The 22,240-nt window shown below is 35.4% G+C and overlaps 1 protein-coding gene across 1 annotated transcript; it reads right to left on the bottom strand.

Annotated features, from left to right (window-relative positions):
* Positions 1–6,253: 6,253 nt before the first annotated feature.
* LOC132308001 (uncharacterized) lies at positions 6,254–21,790 on the bottom strand. Its single transcript, XM_059805937.1, has 10 exons — positions 21,352–21,790; positions 19,958–20,111; positions 18,922–19,096; positions 14,623–14,738; positions 13,155–13,214; positions 12,797–12,941; positions 12,416–12,482; positions 9,675–9,746; positions 9,460–9,525; positions 6,254–7,096 (listed from the first exon to the last, which is right to left on the bottom strand). The coding sequence occupies exons 1-10, from the start codon at positions 21,544–21,546 to the stop codon at positions 6,962–6,964; spliced, it is 1,185 nt and encodes a 394-aa protein (XP_059661920.1). The 5' UTR covers positions 21,547–21,790; the 3' UTR covers positions 6,254–6,961.
* Between the last annotated feature and the right edge of the window lie 450 nt (positions 21,791–22,240).

Genomic DNA, 22,240 nt, shown 5'->3' with positions numbered 1-22,240 from the left:
TGATAGGGAGACCGATAAATTAACCCCAAATAAGTATTGAATGACGTGTTTTTGTCCACCTCATATACTTAAATAATTTTCAAAAATAATTATTTAACACGTGATAAGAATGACCAACCAAGTCAAATTCAATACTAATTCGGTGATTCTTTTTCGAGTTCCCCTATCATTATTCAAATTTTTAACTCCAATAACATATATGGAAAGATATAAAAAAATATATTATTTGAAAAAGGGAAGTAACAATTATTTTGGATAGACCAAAAAGAAAAGTATGATATTTTTTTTGGGATACAAGGAGTAATATTGAAGCTAAATTTATTTTCAATTTTTGTGTTGACTATCTTACGTAGATATGGCAGATATGATAGATTTATTATTAAACCATTTGTCATGATCGTTAGTACAAAGGGAAAACTACGTATAGGTAGACTTAATAGCCTTAAATAACAAAATAGTCTACTTTTAAAGTTCATTTTTCAATTTGATTAAATTAAGCAAATTAATTACAAATACATCAACAATTATTTTTAAGGTCCAAAATACCCCTCAAACTCTAATTCTAAAATACTAAAATATCCTTATAATTATATAAGAATAATAATACTTGGTCCAATATTTTAGAGCCTAATTTGGTCCGGTTCTTACGTGGCATGGACACATCATCGCTCTTACCATTTTTTTTTTCTTTCCAAAAGGACGTTTCTCTCTCTCTTCAATTAGATTGGGTTCCATTCCCTCTATCTTCTTTTCTTCATTCCGTGCCCCTCTCTATCTTCATCGTATCTCTCTCTTCCTTCTCATTCCAGTATGAACAACCACTTTGATGAATTGGTTTGTCTTTGTTGTCTTCCTCATATCTCTTATACAGGGGCTTAAGCTTCATTTTTTTATCTACAATGATTTGCTTACCAAAAATAAATAAAGGATAAAGTGAAAATTTTGGTTCTTGGGTCAATTAATCTATATCTAGTATGTTACATATATAACCTAGGAAAAAAAAAAAAATTCAGAAAATTTTGAAATAAGAAAAGATCTAATTGAAGAGAGAGAAAGTCAAGAGTGAAAATCTATTTCAAAATTAAGAACAAGAGTCACAACTTAAACCATAAACCTCTAGGGTTGATCCCAAATTTTACTATTGAAGAGAAAATAAAAAAGAATGAAAAAATCAGACCATATCTAATTGAAGATATGGTATATGTATAAACATATAAATAGTATATGTAAATAGGGAGAAAATGCCGTGTAAAAAAAATTTGGTTTTGTAAGATATTCCCTAATCTTTTGTCACGCTTGTTGCAAAGGATTTGATTTTCTTCACAAATTTTCTCACTCACGCTCCTTCCAAACTTAGGATCCACCGTTAAGATTCAATAGTTTCTTATTGACATATGGTATTTTGAAATTATATAACTCTAAGGATATTTTGGTATTTTAGAATAAGAGTTTGGAGGGTGTTTTGGATCTTAATAATTATTATTGATGTATTTGTAATTATTTTATTTAATTCAATCAAATTGAAAAATGAATTTTAAAAGTAGACTATTTTATTATTTAAAGGTACTAAGTCTATTTATACGTAATTTTTCCTAATACAAATCGGATACGACCTTGTACAACATGATTATTTATTTAAGCTGTCCAATGTGATACTAGGGGATGTTCCAATTTGTGTGGGACAGGAAGGGTGGGTAGGGTATTAAAAGTGGACATTCAGTGCTGTTCAATTGATCTCTGCAGTGCAAATTGACTGCACAATGCAGAGGGAGGTTGATGGAAATTTAATGTGATTACAAGGGCAACCAAGTTGGTCATAAATTGTGACCTCAGTGTTTGTTTTTTTCGTTCGCTTTTTGTTTCTTAATAACAAGTAAGGTCTGATGAGAAAGGAAAGAATATATGCTGGCCAAGCAGAGGACAACAGTTTGTGTTGTGCTTTATATCTGGATGGGATGGTTAAAGTTGTAAATATTTGGAAATACAAGACTGATATTTGAACACTACAAGGTAAAGTCAAATTGTTACGTTTGCCGCGGCTAGCTTTCGGCTCTCTTGACTTTCTCTCTCTATATATACCATATATATGTATATGTATTGCATGTGTATATATATATATATAGCATAGGAAAACACAACCATCTCTCGGTTCTCATGACTCTCTCTCTCTCTCTCTATATATATATATAGCATACATATGTATATGCGTATATGTATATATAGCATAGGAAAACACAACCACCTCCCTACATTCCCACGATCACGACATGCGCCTTCAAATCCGATTCCCATGAGTCCATTACAAACTGGGCTCTAACAGATTATAAAATTATATATTTATTGTTTCCTTCACACATCCCAAATTTTACAATCTCACTTTCTCTCTCTAGATGAGTTTATGGTTCTAAATAATGGCCCGCCAAATCTGAATCCGGTGGAAGTCTATAGGGCCCAAGCCCAACCCTAACCAAAATGGCAATATTGGTATGGAAAAGTGGATGAAAATAAATAAAAATATATATATATTTATATATTTTTTGAAATAAATATTGAAAAGTTTTTTTTTAGGTAAATATAAATATTGAAAAGTTATTCCATGGTAATGTTTAAAATGTATAAACTTTATTCAATTATTTTTTTTCTGTCAACAAATATTAGGAGGGGATGGAATATTTGTGTCTAGGGAAAGCAAGTAAAGAGGGAATGAAGTAGTTTATAGTTGTTATCTGATTGAATAGTAGAAAAAAGTAAGGAAAACGGTACTATGATTTGGCCATGAACCAAGGACTAATGGCATTTTTTACTCCTCCCATTTGGCCATTATACCCTTCAAAAAAATTATAAGATATAAAATAAAATTGATATACTAATTTGTTTTTCTTGAAAAGAAACTAACACATTCATTTATCTATACAAAAACAAAACACCTCCTCTTTTCTTCTTCTTTTTTTTTTATTTTTTATTTTATTTTAAATACCTTAAAATAAAAAATAAAAAATAAAAAAAAAACTTCATAGGAGGTAAAAGAAATATGATTTGATATATTAATTAAGTTGGTGTAGCAACCTAAGTCACATAGAGCGAGAGCAAATTCGACAGTAGCAGAATTAAATCATAAATAGTGAGAATTTAAGTCAGAGCGCGCGCGAAGCATGAGAGTGACACCCGTTGAAAAAGATCGTATGACTTAGGTAACAACCCAATTATCCATCTCATCTGAAACTCAACTCAATTAATGAAAATTGATGAATTGGATTGATATATTATATACTCTTTTTTATTACTCTCAAAATTACCATCTCACATTTATGTTACATTAGTTTAACAATTATGGGTCAAACAACACACACAAGTATGATTTTTTATTTTTATTTTTTATATATAAATTATTATTATTATTTTGTCTTGAAAATTAACAAACCTACATTTTTTTTTGTCAGCGGGGATTTAAACCTTCAATACTTGAGGTTGAAATATATCGATGGATTTTTGCCCTTGGTATAAGATAAAAATTGCAAGTCAAAGTTCATGCCTTTTAAAATAAAATACAAAAAAACAAATATAACCTTAATTTTATAATACAAATGGAATTCGGAATAACTTAGGTTAGCTTCCAAAACCCACGAAAAGGAAAATCAAATATAATCTAATTTTATAACAATATGGAATTTGGAATAACTCGGGTTAGCTACCAAAACCACCGTCCAACAGACCGCTTTTCAATGCCCTCGTGACCCAAATAAAAAATACAAAAACAAAAACAGAGATGACTCGCAACATCACCATCCATATATTTATCGTCTATATATAATCAGTTAATACGTGGCAGTAAGTCTAGTGGCAGTGTGACACTCTGACTTCAAACGTTTTGGTTTTATTTTTTAATTTTATTATTATTACTATTATTATTACTTCTCTCCGTTCCTTATTAGTTGTTCATTTTTAATTTTATGACTTTTTAAGGAGATATGCAATTAATGCATTGTTCCCATTTCAAATTACTAAGTTGTTCTTCAAACTTTAAATATATATAACACCAAGGTGTAAGATTTTTGAAAAATTAGATGGGTAATTATGAAAAGGTAGCATTTCTTTTGTTTAACTTTTCAGAGTGGACATTTGATTTGGGACACCCTAAAAGGAAAAAATGGACTACTAATAAGGGACAGATATGATGTTGTCGAACTTCTTAGAACAGTTCATAATTCACCATCGAATATGTGCATATGTAAATGTGCAATCTTCTCGTCCCAAATACCAAACAATAATCAGAAAAATTATTTGAGAGTGACCTCAAGGATCTCAAACAGTCATCTCCAAAATATTAGACGAAAGTTGTTATCGTTACGGTATTTTCTTAATATTAAACTTCATAGTTTATTATCATCTAAATCCCTCACAGTTTGTACAACCTGATTTTATTCCAAACTCCTGACAGTCTTCACATATACTGCTCTCTACCCACTTACCATCTCTGAAATTGGCAAGTAGACTCATGTGTCCTTGTATAGAAGCGAATATGTGCCTCATGTGGTACACCGTGTCCTGCATTTATTCCCTAATCAAAATTTGTACCAGAGAAACAATTTCATTTTGGAAAATGATAGTAGAAGTTACCATAGGTTTTTAAATCCTACTGGATGTGTCAATCATAGAATTAAACACTTCGAAATGAGAGATTCTATCTTATTGATTATTGTGTAAGAGTCGTTATTGAACACTGTTTATTGGAGTCACCAAAAAACCGATTCAGCCAAATCATGGTCCAGTCTCATATATCTTCCAAAAATTGTTGAAATGTGAACCACTGATGAGGTTCACAAGAGTCATTACAATTATACCCTCACCTCACAGCAGAATGCTACCCACCTAGGAATCAATGCTATATCTCTTCTACTAAACCCGGAATCAATGCTATATCTCTTCTACTAAACCCTTCTTTTTTAAAAATTAAGAAAAGTAACCCTTCTTTTTTAAAAATTAAGAAAAGTGGGCATCTTTCATAGCTACACTTTCACTAAAAGTGTTTTTTAGTTTTCAAATATCTTAATAACCTCTTCCACAAAGGATGATGTCTACTCTCCTTTGATAATTATTTTCAATATCATGTATGCCTTTCTTGCTATCTTGTACCCCACGCCTATTAGTAATCTGATCGGCATTCCAGACTGGATTTTTTTCCCTATCTTTATAAAACCCCCAAACCTTTTTCCTATCTCCCCCAAATACTCCAATTGGAATCCTCAATATGCATTCACTATCTCTTCAATTACACACCTCATGAATCAAATCCTTTTTCCATGTCTTTGTAGATCCTTTTTCCAGGAGATCTGGATTGAAGGCATCGACCTTTTTTTCTCTCTTAAATTAAACCCTCCTCCTATATTACACAACAAAGAGCCCATTGCCTGCCTTTCCTCAATTGTAGTTCTGAAAGTAGACTCATCTAAATTAATTTGAAATCTGAGAGGCATTCCTGACTGGATTTTTTCCCTATCTTTAGAAAACCCCCAAACCTTTTTTCTATCTCCCCCAGATACTCCAATTGGAATCCTCAATATGCATTCACTACCTCATGTAGATCTTGATGCAATTTTGTCCTCTAAAAATTTAATACGATTTCCCTGTTACGAGCAGGAACCCCATATGTTTATCATTTAAACCCTCCTCCTATATTACACAACAAAGAGCCCATTGCCTGCCTTTCCTCAATTGTAGTTCTGTTTTCTACTCAAAAACAAAGTAGACTCGTCTAAATTAATTTGCTCACCTGTAAGCGATACATATTCTGTTAAAATACCTTTGATGGCTTCCGCGTTATTAGCTCTGCAAAATTAATAGTAGTGAGTCGTCTGCAAAGAGAAGGTGAGAGTGAGACACTGAAAGAGTTCAACTAATCTTCACACCAGTAAGAGAGCCATCTATATTTGCAACTTCCATCAGTTTGGATAGATGATCCTCAGCACACAACAGAAATAGGTGAAGGTGAGAGGGGGTGACCTTGCCTCAACCCTCTTGCAGGACTAAAAACACTTCTTGTACATCTATTAATGGAAACACAATAGGGAATAGAGGTAATGCAGGACATCACTAATCTGATCCATTCAAGATCAAAGCCAAGACATCCATCATTTTTGGTAATCGAGATGACTCCACCCTTTCACAGGCCTTAACCATAATCCAATTTTAGGGAGGTTTAAATCCCATGTTTGAATTGCCTATATAAAGATAAAAAATTCAAGACACTCTTAACTAAAATTTAAACCACAAGGTTACGGCAATTCATTGAAAGTGCAGCAAATTGGCAGGCATGGAGAAATAAGGTGTGGAGCACCTTGAACAGTGACGTTAATAATTGTGTGAGGCATCATAAACATTAACTACAAAAGACAGATAATTTATACAGTCGGAGAATCAAGAATGGTCACAAGTAGTGATATTGGCTCTGAACCAAAAGTCACTGAAGCCGAACTACCGGTTAGGCCTTATTAGATCGAGTACAAAAAATACTTGAGTCATCTGGGAATCTTTTCTTTTCAAACACACTCAACTGGGAAGACGCACATTTCAATAAAATCTCTTGCTATGAGGAAGCAAAAGGTTAAGGTGTGTACAATCATTCTGTTTACAGTAATAGTGGGCTTCCTAATTGTTTTTGGTTGTATTTCGGATGCTTTTTGTGTTCGGTACACTAAACTTGACCCATTTTAAAAAATTGTCGTCGCCAAAAATCTTGAAGATGGAACTTCTTCAAATTAGTCCAGTGACAGATAGAATGGATTGCTACTTCTCTCCACATAATCCAAATGCTGATATTTGAGTTAACAGATTGATTGCATGCTTCTTTTGTCTGACAATATCTGAGACGTGTCCTCACGCATGCTCACAAACATGTAAAAGGAATGGATATGTAAATGCATGGTTGTACGTACGCTATGATTCAATAATGGCCAGTTAAATCTCATTCAACCTCTTTCTCAGGTCCAGAGTACATGGTACAGCAAGCTGAAGCCAAGATCAGTAAACATCCAATGAGTCTTCCAAAAGACGGCGCTATTCTCAATGAAACCATCCCCCACAATTGTGACAGGACAGCCTGAAACACAGACCAGGGATAAAATATAATTAACAGGAGATAATAGCCCAAAGAATGTGGTTTTATAGTCACTAGCAGCCATACAACAGAAGAACCAAATGTGTGGAAATTTAGTTTGTTCAATCTAAAATAAGATAAACCCACCATAACATAGTTGAAAGATGTAGATAAAAGATAAAAAAATAGAAAAGGGAACGCTCCACTTTATAACAAATCATGGATACTCCTTTTTTTTATTTACTTCTAACCAAATCATGGATACTCCTTTTGTGTCTTCTTTACGTTGGCAATTATTGTGTCAAACCCTTGTTAAGTTGTTATGTGACGTCCCACATCGCCCGGGGGGGAGGGGGGAAGTTCATGGCATTTATATGTGTGGACACTCCTTAAAAATGTAGACATGTTTTGAGCAAAACTGTGAGCACAAAATGTGCAACACAGACAGTATCCACATGGGGTGGGGTGGGACGGGTTGTGACAGATGGTATCAGAGCCAATCCCCAGACGAAAATGTGGGGGCATGCACAAGCCCATGCGGGTCAAGCCAGCGAGGATGCTGGGTCCCTAAGGGATTGATTGTTATATCCCACGTTGCAAAACTATGAGCATTGAGAGGAGAGTGGGCGAGCTACAGGTCGCACAATCCCACGTCGCCTGGGTAAGGTGAAGGTTAAGTTCTTATATGTGCTAGTGCTATCTCAAAATGATACAAGGTCTTTTCATATTAAACACAAGAACAAAACCGTTCGGGCTAAGGCCCCAAAGTGGACAATATCATCATTCGTACCATGTGGTAGAGTGGGTTGTTACATGTTAATTCATTATTTTAGTCAAAGTACTATTCGAGTGTGCATATCAAAGTTCAAGTTATGATTCATAGGTATACGGATTCAGACACACATAAGGACAGGTAAGTGAGAGATAAAGTACACTCAAAATGTTTACAAGAAAGTGTTTTATTTGTTTTTAAACTCAAAATGTTTTTGAAAAAGTGGATGTAGCCCACTAGAGCAGTAAGCACCACTACACAGAGCATTTGTACTCAATGAGCTGGGGAGTTGAACACTGGTATACAAGACAAATGCACCGATACTCAACTCTTAAAGGTTGAGGACCAGTACTCATCTTCTGAACACCAGTCCTGTGTGCCGGTGATGTAAATCTTGTGTTTCTGCTTTTCAAAACATATCCCAAAAGGTTTTCTATTTAGCTTTGAATTAGTGTTGATGGATTAAACTTCTTAAAAGGGTCAGGAACATATATAATCACTTGTCAGGGTTTTCAATTACATACACATGCCATCATACGAAATATAGCAAGTTTTGTGGGCGTAACGGCTTTCTTTTAAGTTTTTTGGCGACATAATTCCCAATGACACTTGTTTTCTGAGAAGCATTTTGTTTTTTGTTGATTTCATACACACACTAAAGAATTTTCGACCTGTGGTTTCCGTTCATTTGTGATACAGGGACACTTATTGGTCAATCTATGAACAGTCAGCATTCAGCAGTAGTCTTTCATTGTTCTTCACGTATGTTTGTATGGAGGTCTGGATTTCGATCACTGTGAAGGAAGGCATATTATGAGGAGTGATTGCATTAATGGATAGGAGCCTCTGAAATCGGGAGATCAGGCATAAGTTTGAGGTGCATAGGAACTGGACTCATTGGTGACAACTGGCAATTAGAACAAGGAGAGAGACTGCAGCATTGGCAACAAATTTGTCTATTACTGTGACAAGTACAAATCTGTACTGACTTCTAAATTCATAGTGTATTTGGTTAGCCTGAGATGGCAAAACTCCATAATTCTTCCCTGTTTATGATCTTTAACGCAACATATCGTCATTTTAAATAGATTGGCGGATAAAAATATTTGTCCTTTAGCATTTTTGTTTTCAAATCAGATACATAAATTAACATTTGCAATCAGCAAAAGTTGCAGACGAGACCTATTCATTTCCTCTAGGTTTGTTCTATACATGTGAATCCTTTGGACTCTGTAAGCAACTCCCATTTAGGTCAAATTGCTTCACTGTTTGTGCATATTTTCTTATTGCCTCTCATCTACGTTTGACACAGCCCCTCACCAGACTCTCTTTGGGTTTCCCAAATATTTTCCACCTGTTCTCCTTTATCAATTTTTCTTTTTATTTATTTATTTTATTTTATTGGGTCCATTCCAACTACTATCTCCCATTTCCAAATCCTAAAACTGGAAATAAGGGGAACCTTAGGTTAAAAGATACTGGTTACAGCGTAAGTAGTTCAACTGATTTATTTTCTAACAAGTGGAACAATAGTTTATGAAAATTTACAAGATTACCACTGCCACAAGAAAAGCAGTGCAAGCAATATGCATACCTCAATGTACAGGATATTTGCAACTTTGCTGGTTTTCTCAAGCTGAAGTCCACGTGCCAAAAGGACCTGCAAAGCTACAAAGCGCTCATATTATGCAGGACCATTTCATAGAAAACATAAGCAATCTATGCTTTCGTGCAATGTTCATTCATCAAATTGTAGAAACTGAAAAGCATGCAAAAGAGAGGAAGAAAATAAGTAGTTCCACATAGCACCTCCGCAAAGAAGGCCAATACACCAAGCACAACCATAAAAAGGAAGGAATGAAGACCAGGTAGCACAAATTCCTGCATAAGAGAAGCAAAAATTATCTGAGATCGTAACACTTGTTAATATCTATAAACATAAAACCAATGTGCAGAGCTGATAAATAATCTTGATTATCAAACTGTATGTTCGGTGGGCATAAGTTTGTTGAGCACATTGAGAATAGCTTCAGTGATCCGCATATAGATTTTAAGCTCGGATTGACAAGCGTGAAGTCGAAGGTTTGAGTAAAAATAGGCACATTGTGCCAAATAATGCCAAATGTTACTTCCCCTTCCAGCAACCCGCATGGATGGGCTATACACTGGGTACCAGACGTTAATTCCCAGAAGCATGACATATTTTTGGTTTCTCTTTCTGAGAGTTGCACTTACTACAAAGGAAGTTGTATATTAAATTTCTAAGTCATATTTACAGTTTTGAAATAAAGCCAATGTTACCTAACAAAAAAAAGAAATAAACCCAATGTTAAATGGACTTTGGTGTGTGCATTTGGTGGGGTCGTATCTCAATGTCATATTCACATATTTCCATATCTCATCACTGTATTATTCAGAGACTAAGTTCACATCTATCAAAATTGCAATCCGGAATGACAGGATCATAAGATCTAACGATCCAAAACTGTCAAATCGGTCCAAATCGCAGAGATAAATGCATGTTACTATTGTAGTGGGATAGCCATAGGACCGTAGGATCTCAACAGAATCATAGTGGGATCACTACAAGGTAAAATAAAGTATACATAAGCATAGAGCTTTCTACTAGTGGAAAGATATCAATATTGACAGTTATATTAGGGTTCTGAAATGCTGAGAAATTGATGGAGGTATGGGTATTCAGTGGTTGAATATCAACTTTATTTTGTAGAAAATGATGAAAAGGGATAGAAAAATGTGAAGATAATCAGTGAAGCTTAGGGGAAAAGTGGAATGAAGCATGATAAAATAATTGTCATAATATTACACATTCGTTAATCAAAATCACCGAATTAGAGATATGTTTATCAAAATCCTCATGAAATTTATAGGCAAAAAGGCATTGTATATCCTCATGTTGAAGTGACACCTGTACAATTTAGATAGGATGTTTAGACAACCCAAGAGTATCTATATATGTATACATTCTATTTTTTTCGGGTAAGCAAGAACTGACTAATGAACTCAAGTCATCTTCACTTTTTTCATTTGAACCTTTTAACAGTATGTAAATATATAATCTTTTTGTAGCACTTAATAATATCTTAATTGGCCATTTAGAGTCACCGAGTACACGTAAAAAGAAATGAGTGCACAATTTAGAGGGAAAGGAAAGCATCATCTGAAATTTCCAGCAAATCTGTAAAGAAATGATTGGTACTTGGTCATTCAATAAATCAATTTTATACCATTTCAACTTTACTAAAAGATAAGTTGAACCTTTCATAACTTTTTTATTTCAGCCCAAGCACTTTTTACTCCACGCTCACGTCACATTCTTAAACAATAACCCCTGAATGAAGAACAGGTTATCCATGTGTAATAACTTTACTTTTAGCAGAGTTAATATAATTTTCAAATGTTCCAAATTATACAAAATGTAAGATCATACACCATTGTACAATAACGACAAAATCTTGTGAGATGGCAAAAACACCAGCTCCCCAGTGTGAGGATGCGGGTTTGAATCTTGAGAGTAACTTTGTGCAAAATAATACCAAAACATAGGACTACCTCTAGTCTTGCCCTCCCACCACCCTGCGTAGGTAGTACATACATTGTGTAGTGCCTTTTATGCCCTTATAGGTATTATATTACTCGAGTATCGTTTATAGTGTTTTCCATTAGAAGTTAGTAAGGAATATTGTAGTTTTTGAAGCATCGATGTCATATGAAAAATTCAAACATGTAGCACGACATACTAGTAAGATGGCTTATTGCGCGAGACAATGTTGAACGATAACTCTGGTGTGTTTCACATTGAGCCTAGCTGATAAGCAATTGGTAGAGGCCTCGTCTGTATTGACGAGATTTAACGCCTTTCTCAGAACAATGTCCCCTCAACCATTTCGATACATTCATGAAGGATGAACAAGTTGAGAAAAATAAAGTTTATTGTGAAAACAGAATAAAATTCTCTGTTGGATATGCCAGATGGATAGATGTCCTAAATTTAGCATGTTGGACATGTGTCCTGTGCCCATATCTGTTTCATCTCCACTTGGGTACTTCAGACATTTTAAAGACTCTATGTAACATATATTGCAACAAAATCAAGCTTTGTCCAACACTAGTTTCTGGTTAAATCATATCTATCCCTAATGAAACATAGTCTTATCAACAAAATCTTGAAAATTTATATATATGGAGAACTAATTAATTTACATTATTAAGTTTTAGGATCATCATAAAAGTAAAATACATGCAACTATTTTAAAAATTGAACATGTCAACTACGTCAATTTCAGTTTAGATGTGTATTCCACATCCCATAGAAGATTATATGCACAAGTGGCAATAGGATGTTCAAAGAATAGAATGATGATATTCTAAGTAAACCAGATATTAAAGCCACTATTCAACTTCTTATCTCAGAAATCTCTCCATTAATTTCAACAACGTCAGATGCTCAATTATCAGCAATTAAGGATATAAAGTTATGAAACCAAAAGTGTAGAAATTTGAAATATAAGAATACAATATGAACTTACCTCAAAGGCCAATGTACATATTGCTGCAGCAGGCATAGCAAGAATGCCAAATGAAAAAACTGTGAACCTGAAAGAGAACACAATACTTGCTAAGATAAACACATAAATGTGTTAGGTTTTGCTGTGGCAGCGGAAGCCCTGGGAATTTATGCTAGAGCACACGTATTGCAAAGGGAATTTTGTTGTGGATAAGCTAGCCAGTATAAGCAATGAAAAGCCAAATCCCAAATGGACTGAATATTTTATAAATCCTCCAACTGGAATTTATGTTTTTTGCAATTATGTAATTGGGTCTGTTCCATGTAATTTCTGTTGTGGGCATTAGCAAAAAGAAAAAATATAGTAATAATGTAGATCAAAGAAGAAAGCAAATGATCTTACACAGGTTGTTCAGATGCCTTCGCTCCAGCCCTTATAAGGCAGTAGTTGATTCCACCAGTTATTGCTGAAAATAAAGCAATTAAAATTGCATATATATGATGGCTTCCCTGAACATCGCTTGCTTGCCCAGTTTTAGCTAGATTTCCTGCACAGATCCACAACCAATCATGCAGAACTCTACAGAGAAATCATGCAAAAACCCGCTGTTTTCATTGAAGCAAGAGGGTTTCCAGAAGATATCCGAACATTCCATACATAAGTTACTCAATGCTTATATGAATAGAATTATGTGCTACCAATCTTAAAATATCTGTTTCCAACGTAAAATCTATAGGGTTTCATTAACTCACTTCTGTACCTTGCATTGTAAGTTTTGGCCGGAAAATGAAAAGTACACCAAAGAAACTGAAAGCAAGACCTGAAACACAGTCAAAGAAATGACTCTCTTGCAGCAAAAAGGTAAATACAGAATGCTGAAAGAAAAGCACCATAAAATTTTGCACTTCTATAAGCAAAATAAGAGGGCATAGATGCATTAGCTTCCCATGTTTAAAAATAAATTTAAGTGTACCATGGGAGCATGAAATCATGACGAGAGCGCCCTCATGATAGCTTTTTCCAAAAGAAATGTCAGTATGTTATACACACATGGGGGGAGGGGGGGGGGGGGGGGGGGGGGAGAGAGAGAGAGAGAGAGAGATTAAAATGACTACAAGAAACTGCAAAAACAACCAAGAATGGAGAATGGAAAAAAATTGCAAAGAAGTAACAAAAGTGTCATTAATTCTCTATAAGGCAGAATTATATTTTATGGAGAATAAGTTATAATATACAAGGAAAGGATTAGTGGGAAGGAGCATCTAACATGCTGCATAAATGCTAAATTCATATTTTATTGCATACTGATTCCATTAAGCACAGACCAAGGGAGCCAAGCCCCAACATTAATGGGGAATTTGATCCCCAGTTCCTAACCAGCTTGGAATTCTACATAGGGAAGTCTCACAACAACTATCTCATCACTTGTGAGTCAATATATCATTATTTTGAGAATTGTAGTGATAATAATTAAGGACCATTAAAACTAAAGTAGAAACTTGGAGGTTGGGCTAGGACCACATATTAATGGAGCTAACAATCAAGTAAATCATTAAGTGTTTAAATTTAAGAAACAAAAGATGAGGTGACTTTAGTATTTATCAGGAATAAAACAGCATGGTGAAGTAGAGATCTGAACTCTCAAATTTGAAGTGGTCAAAATATGGAGTTCAATCCATAATGGAATAGTTTGCCAACTCTCTGATCCAGATCCATGTCACGGGTTTTAAAGACATTTGGGGCTTGACACCTAAACACCTCCAATTTTAATTCTCATACCAGCACCAGGGAGATGCTACCTCCAACGTGCAGAGGACATCATAAAAATAAAATAAAATAAAAATTAACAAAAACTCTCAATTTTTTGTCTTTTGATTTGTAAGTTTAGTACGGTGCAGCTTTGGATTCCTCTCTATTTTTGGTCTTAAGATTTGGAAAAAAATGAGAGGCAAGCTGCAAAAGGAACTTTTAAACTCAGGCGAAAATTGTGGTCATCTCGGGCCTCTCGGCCGGGACTTGGCTGAGACAACAGTTATTTTTTCTCTGGCCGAGATCTTGGCCAGACTTGGACTCGACTTTGGCTGAGTCTGAATCGACTCAGTTGAGTTGGCTGATTTTTGATACATTGCATACAACTATATGCATATGATGTTATTTGCCAATTACAAAAGGTAACCGTAAGATTGGAATAAGCAACAAGATATATTCTAACTATATATTTATCATACCTCCAATTTCGGCAATTTTCAACTTCTCATGCAAAATTACTCTTGCCACAATTGAAGCCATAATTGGAGTTGTAAAGCTCAATATGATAGCTTGAGACAAAGGTAACCTTTGAATGCTGCGGAAAAATAAAGGAACTTTTTATTACCAGTACCGGCAAATCATGTTCAAAATGATAAAACATATAAAACATTGGAAAAGCATCCACCAAATCATGTTCCAAATAGTAAAATTACAAAACCATAGGAAAGGCATTTCAAGCAGTCGACAATGATAAGGTATATCATTTATGCTAAAGGTAAGGTGCTTCCTTGTATCCTGCCTGGTGATACATAAGGGGAAAGATGAGAATAGACCTCAAGGTTGGAACCGGCTGTTTTGGTTCTCTTTCTTTGGCAATTGTTGTCTTGACCAGAGGGTGAGTTTAGAATGAACCGTAAATAGAACAAGCACCAAAAAATAAATACATAAATAAATAAAGAAAGAAAAAGGATAAGCCAAACAGTACAACAGAGCACACCAGAATTAAAATCCTCAAGTGAATCCGAGATTATTGATATTATCTAAAGCACTTTCAACATTGATGTCACCAGAAGCCAACAAAATCACTGCTATCTTTTTTAAATGCTGGCAGAGATTCAGAAATATTATAGATACTATAGGGAATCTATTCAATGTAGTTGCTTGGTATGCTGAGGCACTCAACAGTTCAAGCTATGAACCCCATCTTGCTTAACTAGCAGCCCAGATACAAAAACTGAACTCTAAGGTGGTGCGACCAAAATATTAACCCACGCCTTTCATTTGATGTGCCTTGTGGAGAAAAGTAGTATCACCAAGGGCACCACAAAGATCACATTATCCTCACTGAACATCGTATTTACCAATAAGAGTGCCAGAAAAAAACATTGCAGGAAAATGATAATACAATGATAACACGCAGAATGAACCTTTTTAGATGGCTTAAGTTGTCAGGTGAAAATAACTCCACTCAGAAGTTCAGAAAGAACCTGAAGTGGCAACATCTTTCAAGAGGCACTGAAAAAAACTGAGCTCACTATTTCTCCTCTTTCCAAATTCACAAACAAAGTGATCAATCCCTTTTCAAATTATGTCAGAAGCTCAAGTTAGTAAGAGCTGTTCTTAGAACTTTGAATTTCAAAAAACGAAAGGATGTTTCTGTTGAGCTTAATAAGGCTAGCAAGGAGATCCATCATATCCAAGCCCTTAAAGATGAAAATAATCCTGACAGTTTACTTGACAGTAGAGAGAATTATGCAAGTGTAGAAGAGACTCTACATGCAAAAGATAAGAATTCAGTGGCTAAGGAGTGAGACCAGAAAAGTACTCTCTCTACCAAAACCATCAACTCCAGAAGGAACAGGAAGAGGTTTCCCAGTATATGTACCGATAAGGGAACTATAATAGAGGACAGCAAGCAAATAAAGCAGACTATTGTTGATTACTTCAAGGACCTTCGGGTAAACCTTGTCCAATTCCCTATCCAGGTAAAGAGGCTCTCTTTATGTATATTAATAAGCATCTTAATCATGTTCAAGCTTGGCCCTCGTAGCTCAAATCTGCTTCTAAAATCAAGTAAATCAATTTTGGCTTTGATCCTAATAAAGCTCCTGGAGTAATCAAGGACCTACAGGGTAAGCCTTGTCCAATTCCCTATCCAGGTAAAGAGGCTCTCTTTATGAATATTGATAAGCACCTTAATCATGTTCAAGCTTTGGCCCTTGTAGCTCCAGTCTCTGCTTCTAAAATCAAGTAAATCAATTTTGTTCTAGTGAATTTTTCTTGAGATCTTTATGGAAATCATTGGTTCAGAGTTTACTCTTGTCATTCGATCTTTCCTCCACACTGGTCCCTTGTTAAAAGAGCTTAATTGCAATCCAATTTCCCTTGTTCGTAAACTCGAAAGCCCTCTTTCCTTAGGATTACATAAATATCTCCTGATGTAATTTCATTTAAAAAGTGCAACTCAAAGATTATAGCTTCTCGAATTAAAAATGTTATTTCTTCTCTCATTTCTGATTCCCAATCTGCTTTCCTCCAATTTAGAAAAATAGTGATGATATATAGCCAGCCCAAGAACTAATGAAGAACTATCATAGTAATTTAGGGACTCATAGATGTGCCTTCAAAGTGGACAAGCCTTTGAGACTATTAAATGGGAATTTCTTCTTGATCTCTTGGATCTTCTTGGCTTTCCTTCTCTCCTCATCAAATGGATTAAGGCTTGAATAACAACCCCCAGATTTCAGTTTCTATTAATGGTGGTTTGGAAGGCTTCTTTTATGGGGCTAGAGGATTTAGTCAAAGGGGATCCTCGATTTCTAGCTCCATTCTCTGACTCGGAAAGTTTATTTCCTCAAACCTCCAATTTAGATTTCTCTGGAGAAGCCAAAAAAACCCTCCTATTTTGTCATGGCAATCCATTCTCCACTTCAATCCTCAACCAAGACCTAAAATACTTCTCTAGCTTCTCTGGCCTGGTTCCTAATTCTTTTAAAAACTGGATTTTCTTCTCTACTGTTTCTGAGGTGAGTCTCACTCTATCCTTTCCTCCTTTGCCTTCTTTCAGGATTGCAAACGCCTTCTAGTAGAATCGCTAACATAATTAACTCCTGGATCAACAATTACCTGTTTTTTGCTGCAGACTCCAACTTTTTATTCAGTCTATCCTTTTCTCTATTCGGATGGATTGGTCCTCTCATTTATTATGCCTAAGAAAGTCCTCTCCACAAACTTCTTATGGTCTGGCCCTGAGCTTTAAGCTTGTAGATCTAAAGTTGCTTGGGTTGACATAGTGCTTTCTAAAATAGGACGGGGGCCTTGCATCAAATCCTTGTCTAAATGGAACAAGCCATTGTGGCTAGACACATATGGACTCTCAATCTTCCCCATTCTCCTTCAATCTGGGCTTATTGGGTAAAATTAATTTGCTTAAAGATTAGAGCTTATAGGTTAGCAAGCTAACTCATAATTGTTCCTGGTCCTTGAGGGCTTTTCTACGGCTTAGCAAAATTTTCAAGTCTTGCATCATACATTCAATTGGTGAGGGCAGTCTAAAACCCTTACGCTTTGATTTCTGCCTTCCCTCGGGGCCTTTTCAGCGGCAATATGGTGATAGAATCCTTTATGATTCAGGGCTGCTGAGATCAGCAACTGTTAGCAATATTATTGGAGTCAACCAATGGTACTAGCATGGTAGTGATATTAGATCATTCTTGATGTCAATTCTCATCAACAACTTACCTCCTCATCCCCTTCTATGCTCCAGTCATGACTCAATTCTCCGTGTTCCTTCTCCTACAGATTCACTGCTAGATCAGCTTGCCAGTTTCTCAACACCCCTGCTCCAAAGGTGACTTGGTATAATGAACTGTTTTCCTAATGTTGTTCCCAGATTCAGTTTTATCTGTAGTTGGCTATCAGGAACAAGATCCCTACTCTGGACAGACTTCTCAAGATTGGTTCCATCTCTTCAATCAGTTGTGCTTTTTGCAGATCTCACATTGAAGATCATGATCACTTGGTTATTAGTGTCCTGCCCCTCTAGAATATGGACTCAATCCCATTCCTACCTCCAAACCTTGCATTTCTCAGGCTGCAGATGCTCTTCATAACAATTCCCTGCACAATCTTGTTTTATAATTGCTTTATACTCCATAGTCTACCATCTAATGGAGAAAAAGGAACCAAAGACCTTTTGAAATATAGATCCTTCTTCCATCATAAGTTGAGTCATCTAGCAGGCCGTTCAGAGTTGCTTCCATTCACAAGCTGCCAAAGACCAACACTGCAAAGACACATTCTTAGATTTTTGGAATTTGCCTATCAGCCAAGATCTCTGTTTTTGTAAATATAGTTTGAGTTGTTTTTGGACTCTGTTTCTTTCTCCTTGTAAGTTCCGCAGGGCTATTGATGGAGATCATGATGCATTTCGCATTTATGCTGGTGTAGGCATAAACATGTTTTATTATGGTTATTTTGTAAATTTTAATTTTACAATTTTTTATTTATTTGGTATTTTGTTTTCTTTAGTTTAAGGTTTTTTATTTAGCGTTTGCCTATACAAAGCCGTATGTAACAGAACTAACCACTTTTTATTTAGGATTCCAGTTTCTCGCTTATAGAATATACTTTGTAAGACAAAACATGTACTTCCATACAAATATTTTCGCATAACAATAGGTAAAAAGAGTGCTCCTGACCAAATAAAAGCTTTTTCAGGCAATATGGGAGAAAATGCACTGTTACTATCGACAATAGGCATCAGAAGTATAACTTACCAATAAACAAAACTCAACAATGAGAGACATCCCATAAGAGCTCTTAAAACCAAAAGAATCTTGATATTTGCTGGCACAACTATTGGTTCTCCACTCCTTCTTAACCACATAAACGACAATATCAAAATAACTGCACATCTTGTAGATGCAACCTCAAAAAGAGGGACTGGTTGAGCTGTCATTAAAAGAATAAGAAAAATAAAAATTAGTAGGAAAAAGCCAATGTAACCTCTTAAGAAATTCAAAATGGGAGGGCAGGAAATACATTCAGGTATGAGTATATATTGACACATTTGATCTGAAGAAAATCTATACACAATATTCTAAGCATGGAGAGTTTATTCTCTCTCATTGATGTGGTATACAAAAATTCTGGGAAAAATACAACTTCGCCAATTTGTGCCCATTCATTCCTAGCACTACAGGAGATCTATTGTCCAGTTAAAAATCCAACACTACGACTCAATTAGTCTTATTAGACGGAGTCTCTGAGAACATTTTGTTGTGCCCTCATGTCCTTAGGTTTGCAGACTTGATGAAATCCGACCCTTAAACACGTACCTTCACCCAACAGATATACCTAAGTCCATGTAATGTAGGGCATTAACAGCTTTTCTTTATGCAGTTAATCTTAAAATCCCAAATGCAACAGTTCTACATAACTAGACTGGAACTAGTATTTATATAAACATATATCTTCAAGAGAAGGCAAAAGATAAAGCGCAAGATGGACATATTTATTACAAAATTCTTTACATTATGAGATGCTTGAAAACGAAGTACAACATATCAAGAAGCTATTCAGTATTCGTAATTATTTTTAGTTCTCTATCTTGCTCCCGGCAGTTTCTCATTCAAGTTTTAATAGTTGGAACCTTGCACCACATGCTTGTGGATTGAGTTTGGTTTCAAGGCATGTAGCGGTTAAAGAACCTATATGACAGCCTCCCATGTCCTAAAGCTAAGACACATCCCCATAATAAATCGTTTACAGTAAGGTAGCTCCTTCCATAAATAAAATAAAGAAAATACTAACCAGAGAAGGTATCTGAAAGGACTTCCATAATACAGTATATAGTAGATGACAAGGCCATGCATAGTAGACCAGAGTACCTAGATCCACTCCATGCCCACAAAATAAACTTTGTAAATGGTGATGTCTCTGTTTCAGCAGATACTAAAACTTGCTCCTGCAAATAGAAAACAGCATGACCAAATTAGTTTGTCAGGTTTTGTCTCAAGCTTCATAACCAATTTAGTTTCTCAACTATTGTCTCAGACTTCATAATCAAAATAGTTTCTCAAGTTTTGTTTCAGATTTCGACACAAGCATAGAAAAATCAAAAAGGCATCAGATTAAGGTACAATTATCAGATGGTACGCTATAAGTTTGAAAGATCAAAACTTGTGAATTTTGTACTGACATGGGTTACTGTAATTAAAGCTTCAGATGGTAAGCACCTCATTCAATCACTAATCTAAATCCTGAACCTCCTCTCCGAGCCAACTGATACATTTATTTGCCACATATTTGAAACAAAACTAACCAGAACACATAAATCAGTAATGGCATAGAAATTTATAAACATATTCGAACAAACCAAGCACGTGCTGCCCAAGGCACTCGCACTGTGCAAATATTGTTTGTATTGCAACTCCTTAGCGTTCACGATTTTAAACGTGTCTACACATTATATTGAAGATGCAACATTAAGAGTGGGCAGAATATTGTGAGGATGCAACCGCTATTTATAGGAAAAGATGCATATGAGAAAAGAGCCACCCCCAAAGTGCTACAACATGTCATGGAGTGAGCAGCCCAATGGGATGTTGCCAACGGAACACTGTTACATCGCCAGAAATAATTCTTTCGGAAGTTGAATGGTATCTCTTTCTTTAAGACAGGCCTAAGTGTATATCACAAAGATGAACATCTTGGTTACACTATTTTGAACAGAGCCACCCAAGTAGACCATCACACAACCCACCAAATTCACTCAAGGGTTCGGGAGCTTCTTGAGTCCTACTCTCGACCAGACAGGCATAAAATGCATTAAGGTGCAATATATGTAGGGCATCATAACTATGCAGATAGCAAGATCAAAGAATGTCCAGGAGGGCCAACCACATTCCGTGAGAAGGGCTCCTTGGCCTACTTCTAAAGCATGCACTGACAGTGGAACCAACATGTTTGAAAATTCAAGGAAACCAACATGCATGTATCATCTGAAAACTGTAGAATCGTTTACTTGGGGGAGGTTCACATGATACAACAAAATATATGTATAAACACAAGCATCTAATAGCATAAATAAATCAAATAAATAGAAGATGGATGATCAACAAACAGAATAACAGAAAATTCTGATTCGCAAAAATAATTATAAATCAAAAGAAAGTAAAATTGAGGGTTTTTTTTGTTTATCATACCCGGTTAGGTTTCTTTCTGGGGTAGGAGATTGAGAAGATGTTGATCTTGGGCTTCTCTGATTGCGTCAACAGAGGAATTATCTGATCGTCTGAAGTTGAATCATCAGACTCGGCCGTTGAAACAACCAATTCCACCACATCTTCATCCGACAGGTGTTCTCGGACTCCACCATCTATCGACTCTGCGGAAGCCATTTCCTTTCACATGTGAAACCCTTAATCCATGGACTACAAATTCTTGAATAGAACAGAGAACATTGACATGATATTCAACGACAGAGGACAAGAACTTGATTATTATCTCTTTTTTGGATTATTTTAATTCGCTGAAAACAAGACGTCTAAACAAATCAAACGAAGCGGATGTGCACGCCGCAACAACTAGGATTAGGAGTAGTAATTTTGGCATTTAACAGATGCTTGAGCAAAGCATTACCCTAGATCTTAAGATCTTAAGTCGTAACCCTCCCGTTTACTAGCGGACTCACTTCTTGGTGGTCCTCCTATTAACTAGACAGTAAACACTGATTAACAGTCATTATGTCACACCAAAAAAAAAAAAAAAAACCGTAACTGAAACATTTTCCTTTTCTGTTGTCAAGCTCTTCAAAAGGCAAAATAAAAAATAAAAAAATTATATTTAATAATACGATTTTGTTTTGTTATAACTGAAAACATTTTTTGGTTTTTTATTTTTGTGAAAAAAGAAAAAAACATTAAAAAAAATGTTTATCAATGTGTAAAAATGCACTATTGTTTGTTTTTATTTTTTTTTATTTTTTTTGCTGAAAACTCACTTGGGCGGACTCCTTCGGGACCCACCCCAGGTTACAAACTTGGATGTTGTCGACGGTCCTACACTTCAATAATAATTTCAGTCGAGAGTTAT

Source organism: Cornus florida, unplaced genomic scaffold (genome assembly GCF_030987335.1).
Source record: "Cornus florida cultivar Cherokee Brave unplaced genomic scaffold, ASM3098733v1 CherokeeBrave_3.0.0_Hap2_Chr05, whole genome shotgun sequence".
Classification (NCBI taxonomy): domain Eukaryota; kingdom Viridiplantae; phylum Streptophyta; class Magnoliopsida; order Cornales; family Cornaceae; genus Cornus; species Cornus florida.
The sequence above is the reverse complement of the archived record's forward strand: the minus strand, read 5'-3'. Positions and strand labels throughout refer to the sequence as shown.

Coding starts and splice junctions, on each gene's coding strand:
- LOC132308001 (XM_059805937.1), bottom strand. CDS start 21,546: ATGGCTTCCGCAGAGTCGATAGATGGTGGAGTCCGAGAACACCTGTCG. Junction 9,747..12,415: donor TATGTACATTGGCCTTTGAG/GTAAGTTCATAT, acceptor TCTCTTATGCAG/GAATTTGTGCTACCTGGTCT. Junction 7,097..9,459: donor CAAATATCCTGTACATTGAG/GTATGCATATTG, acceptor TCTGTGTTTCAG/GCTGTCCTGTCACAATTGTG.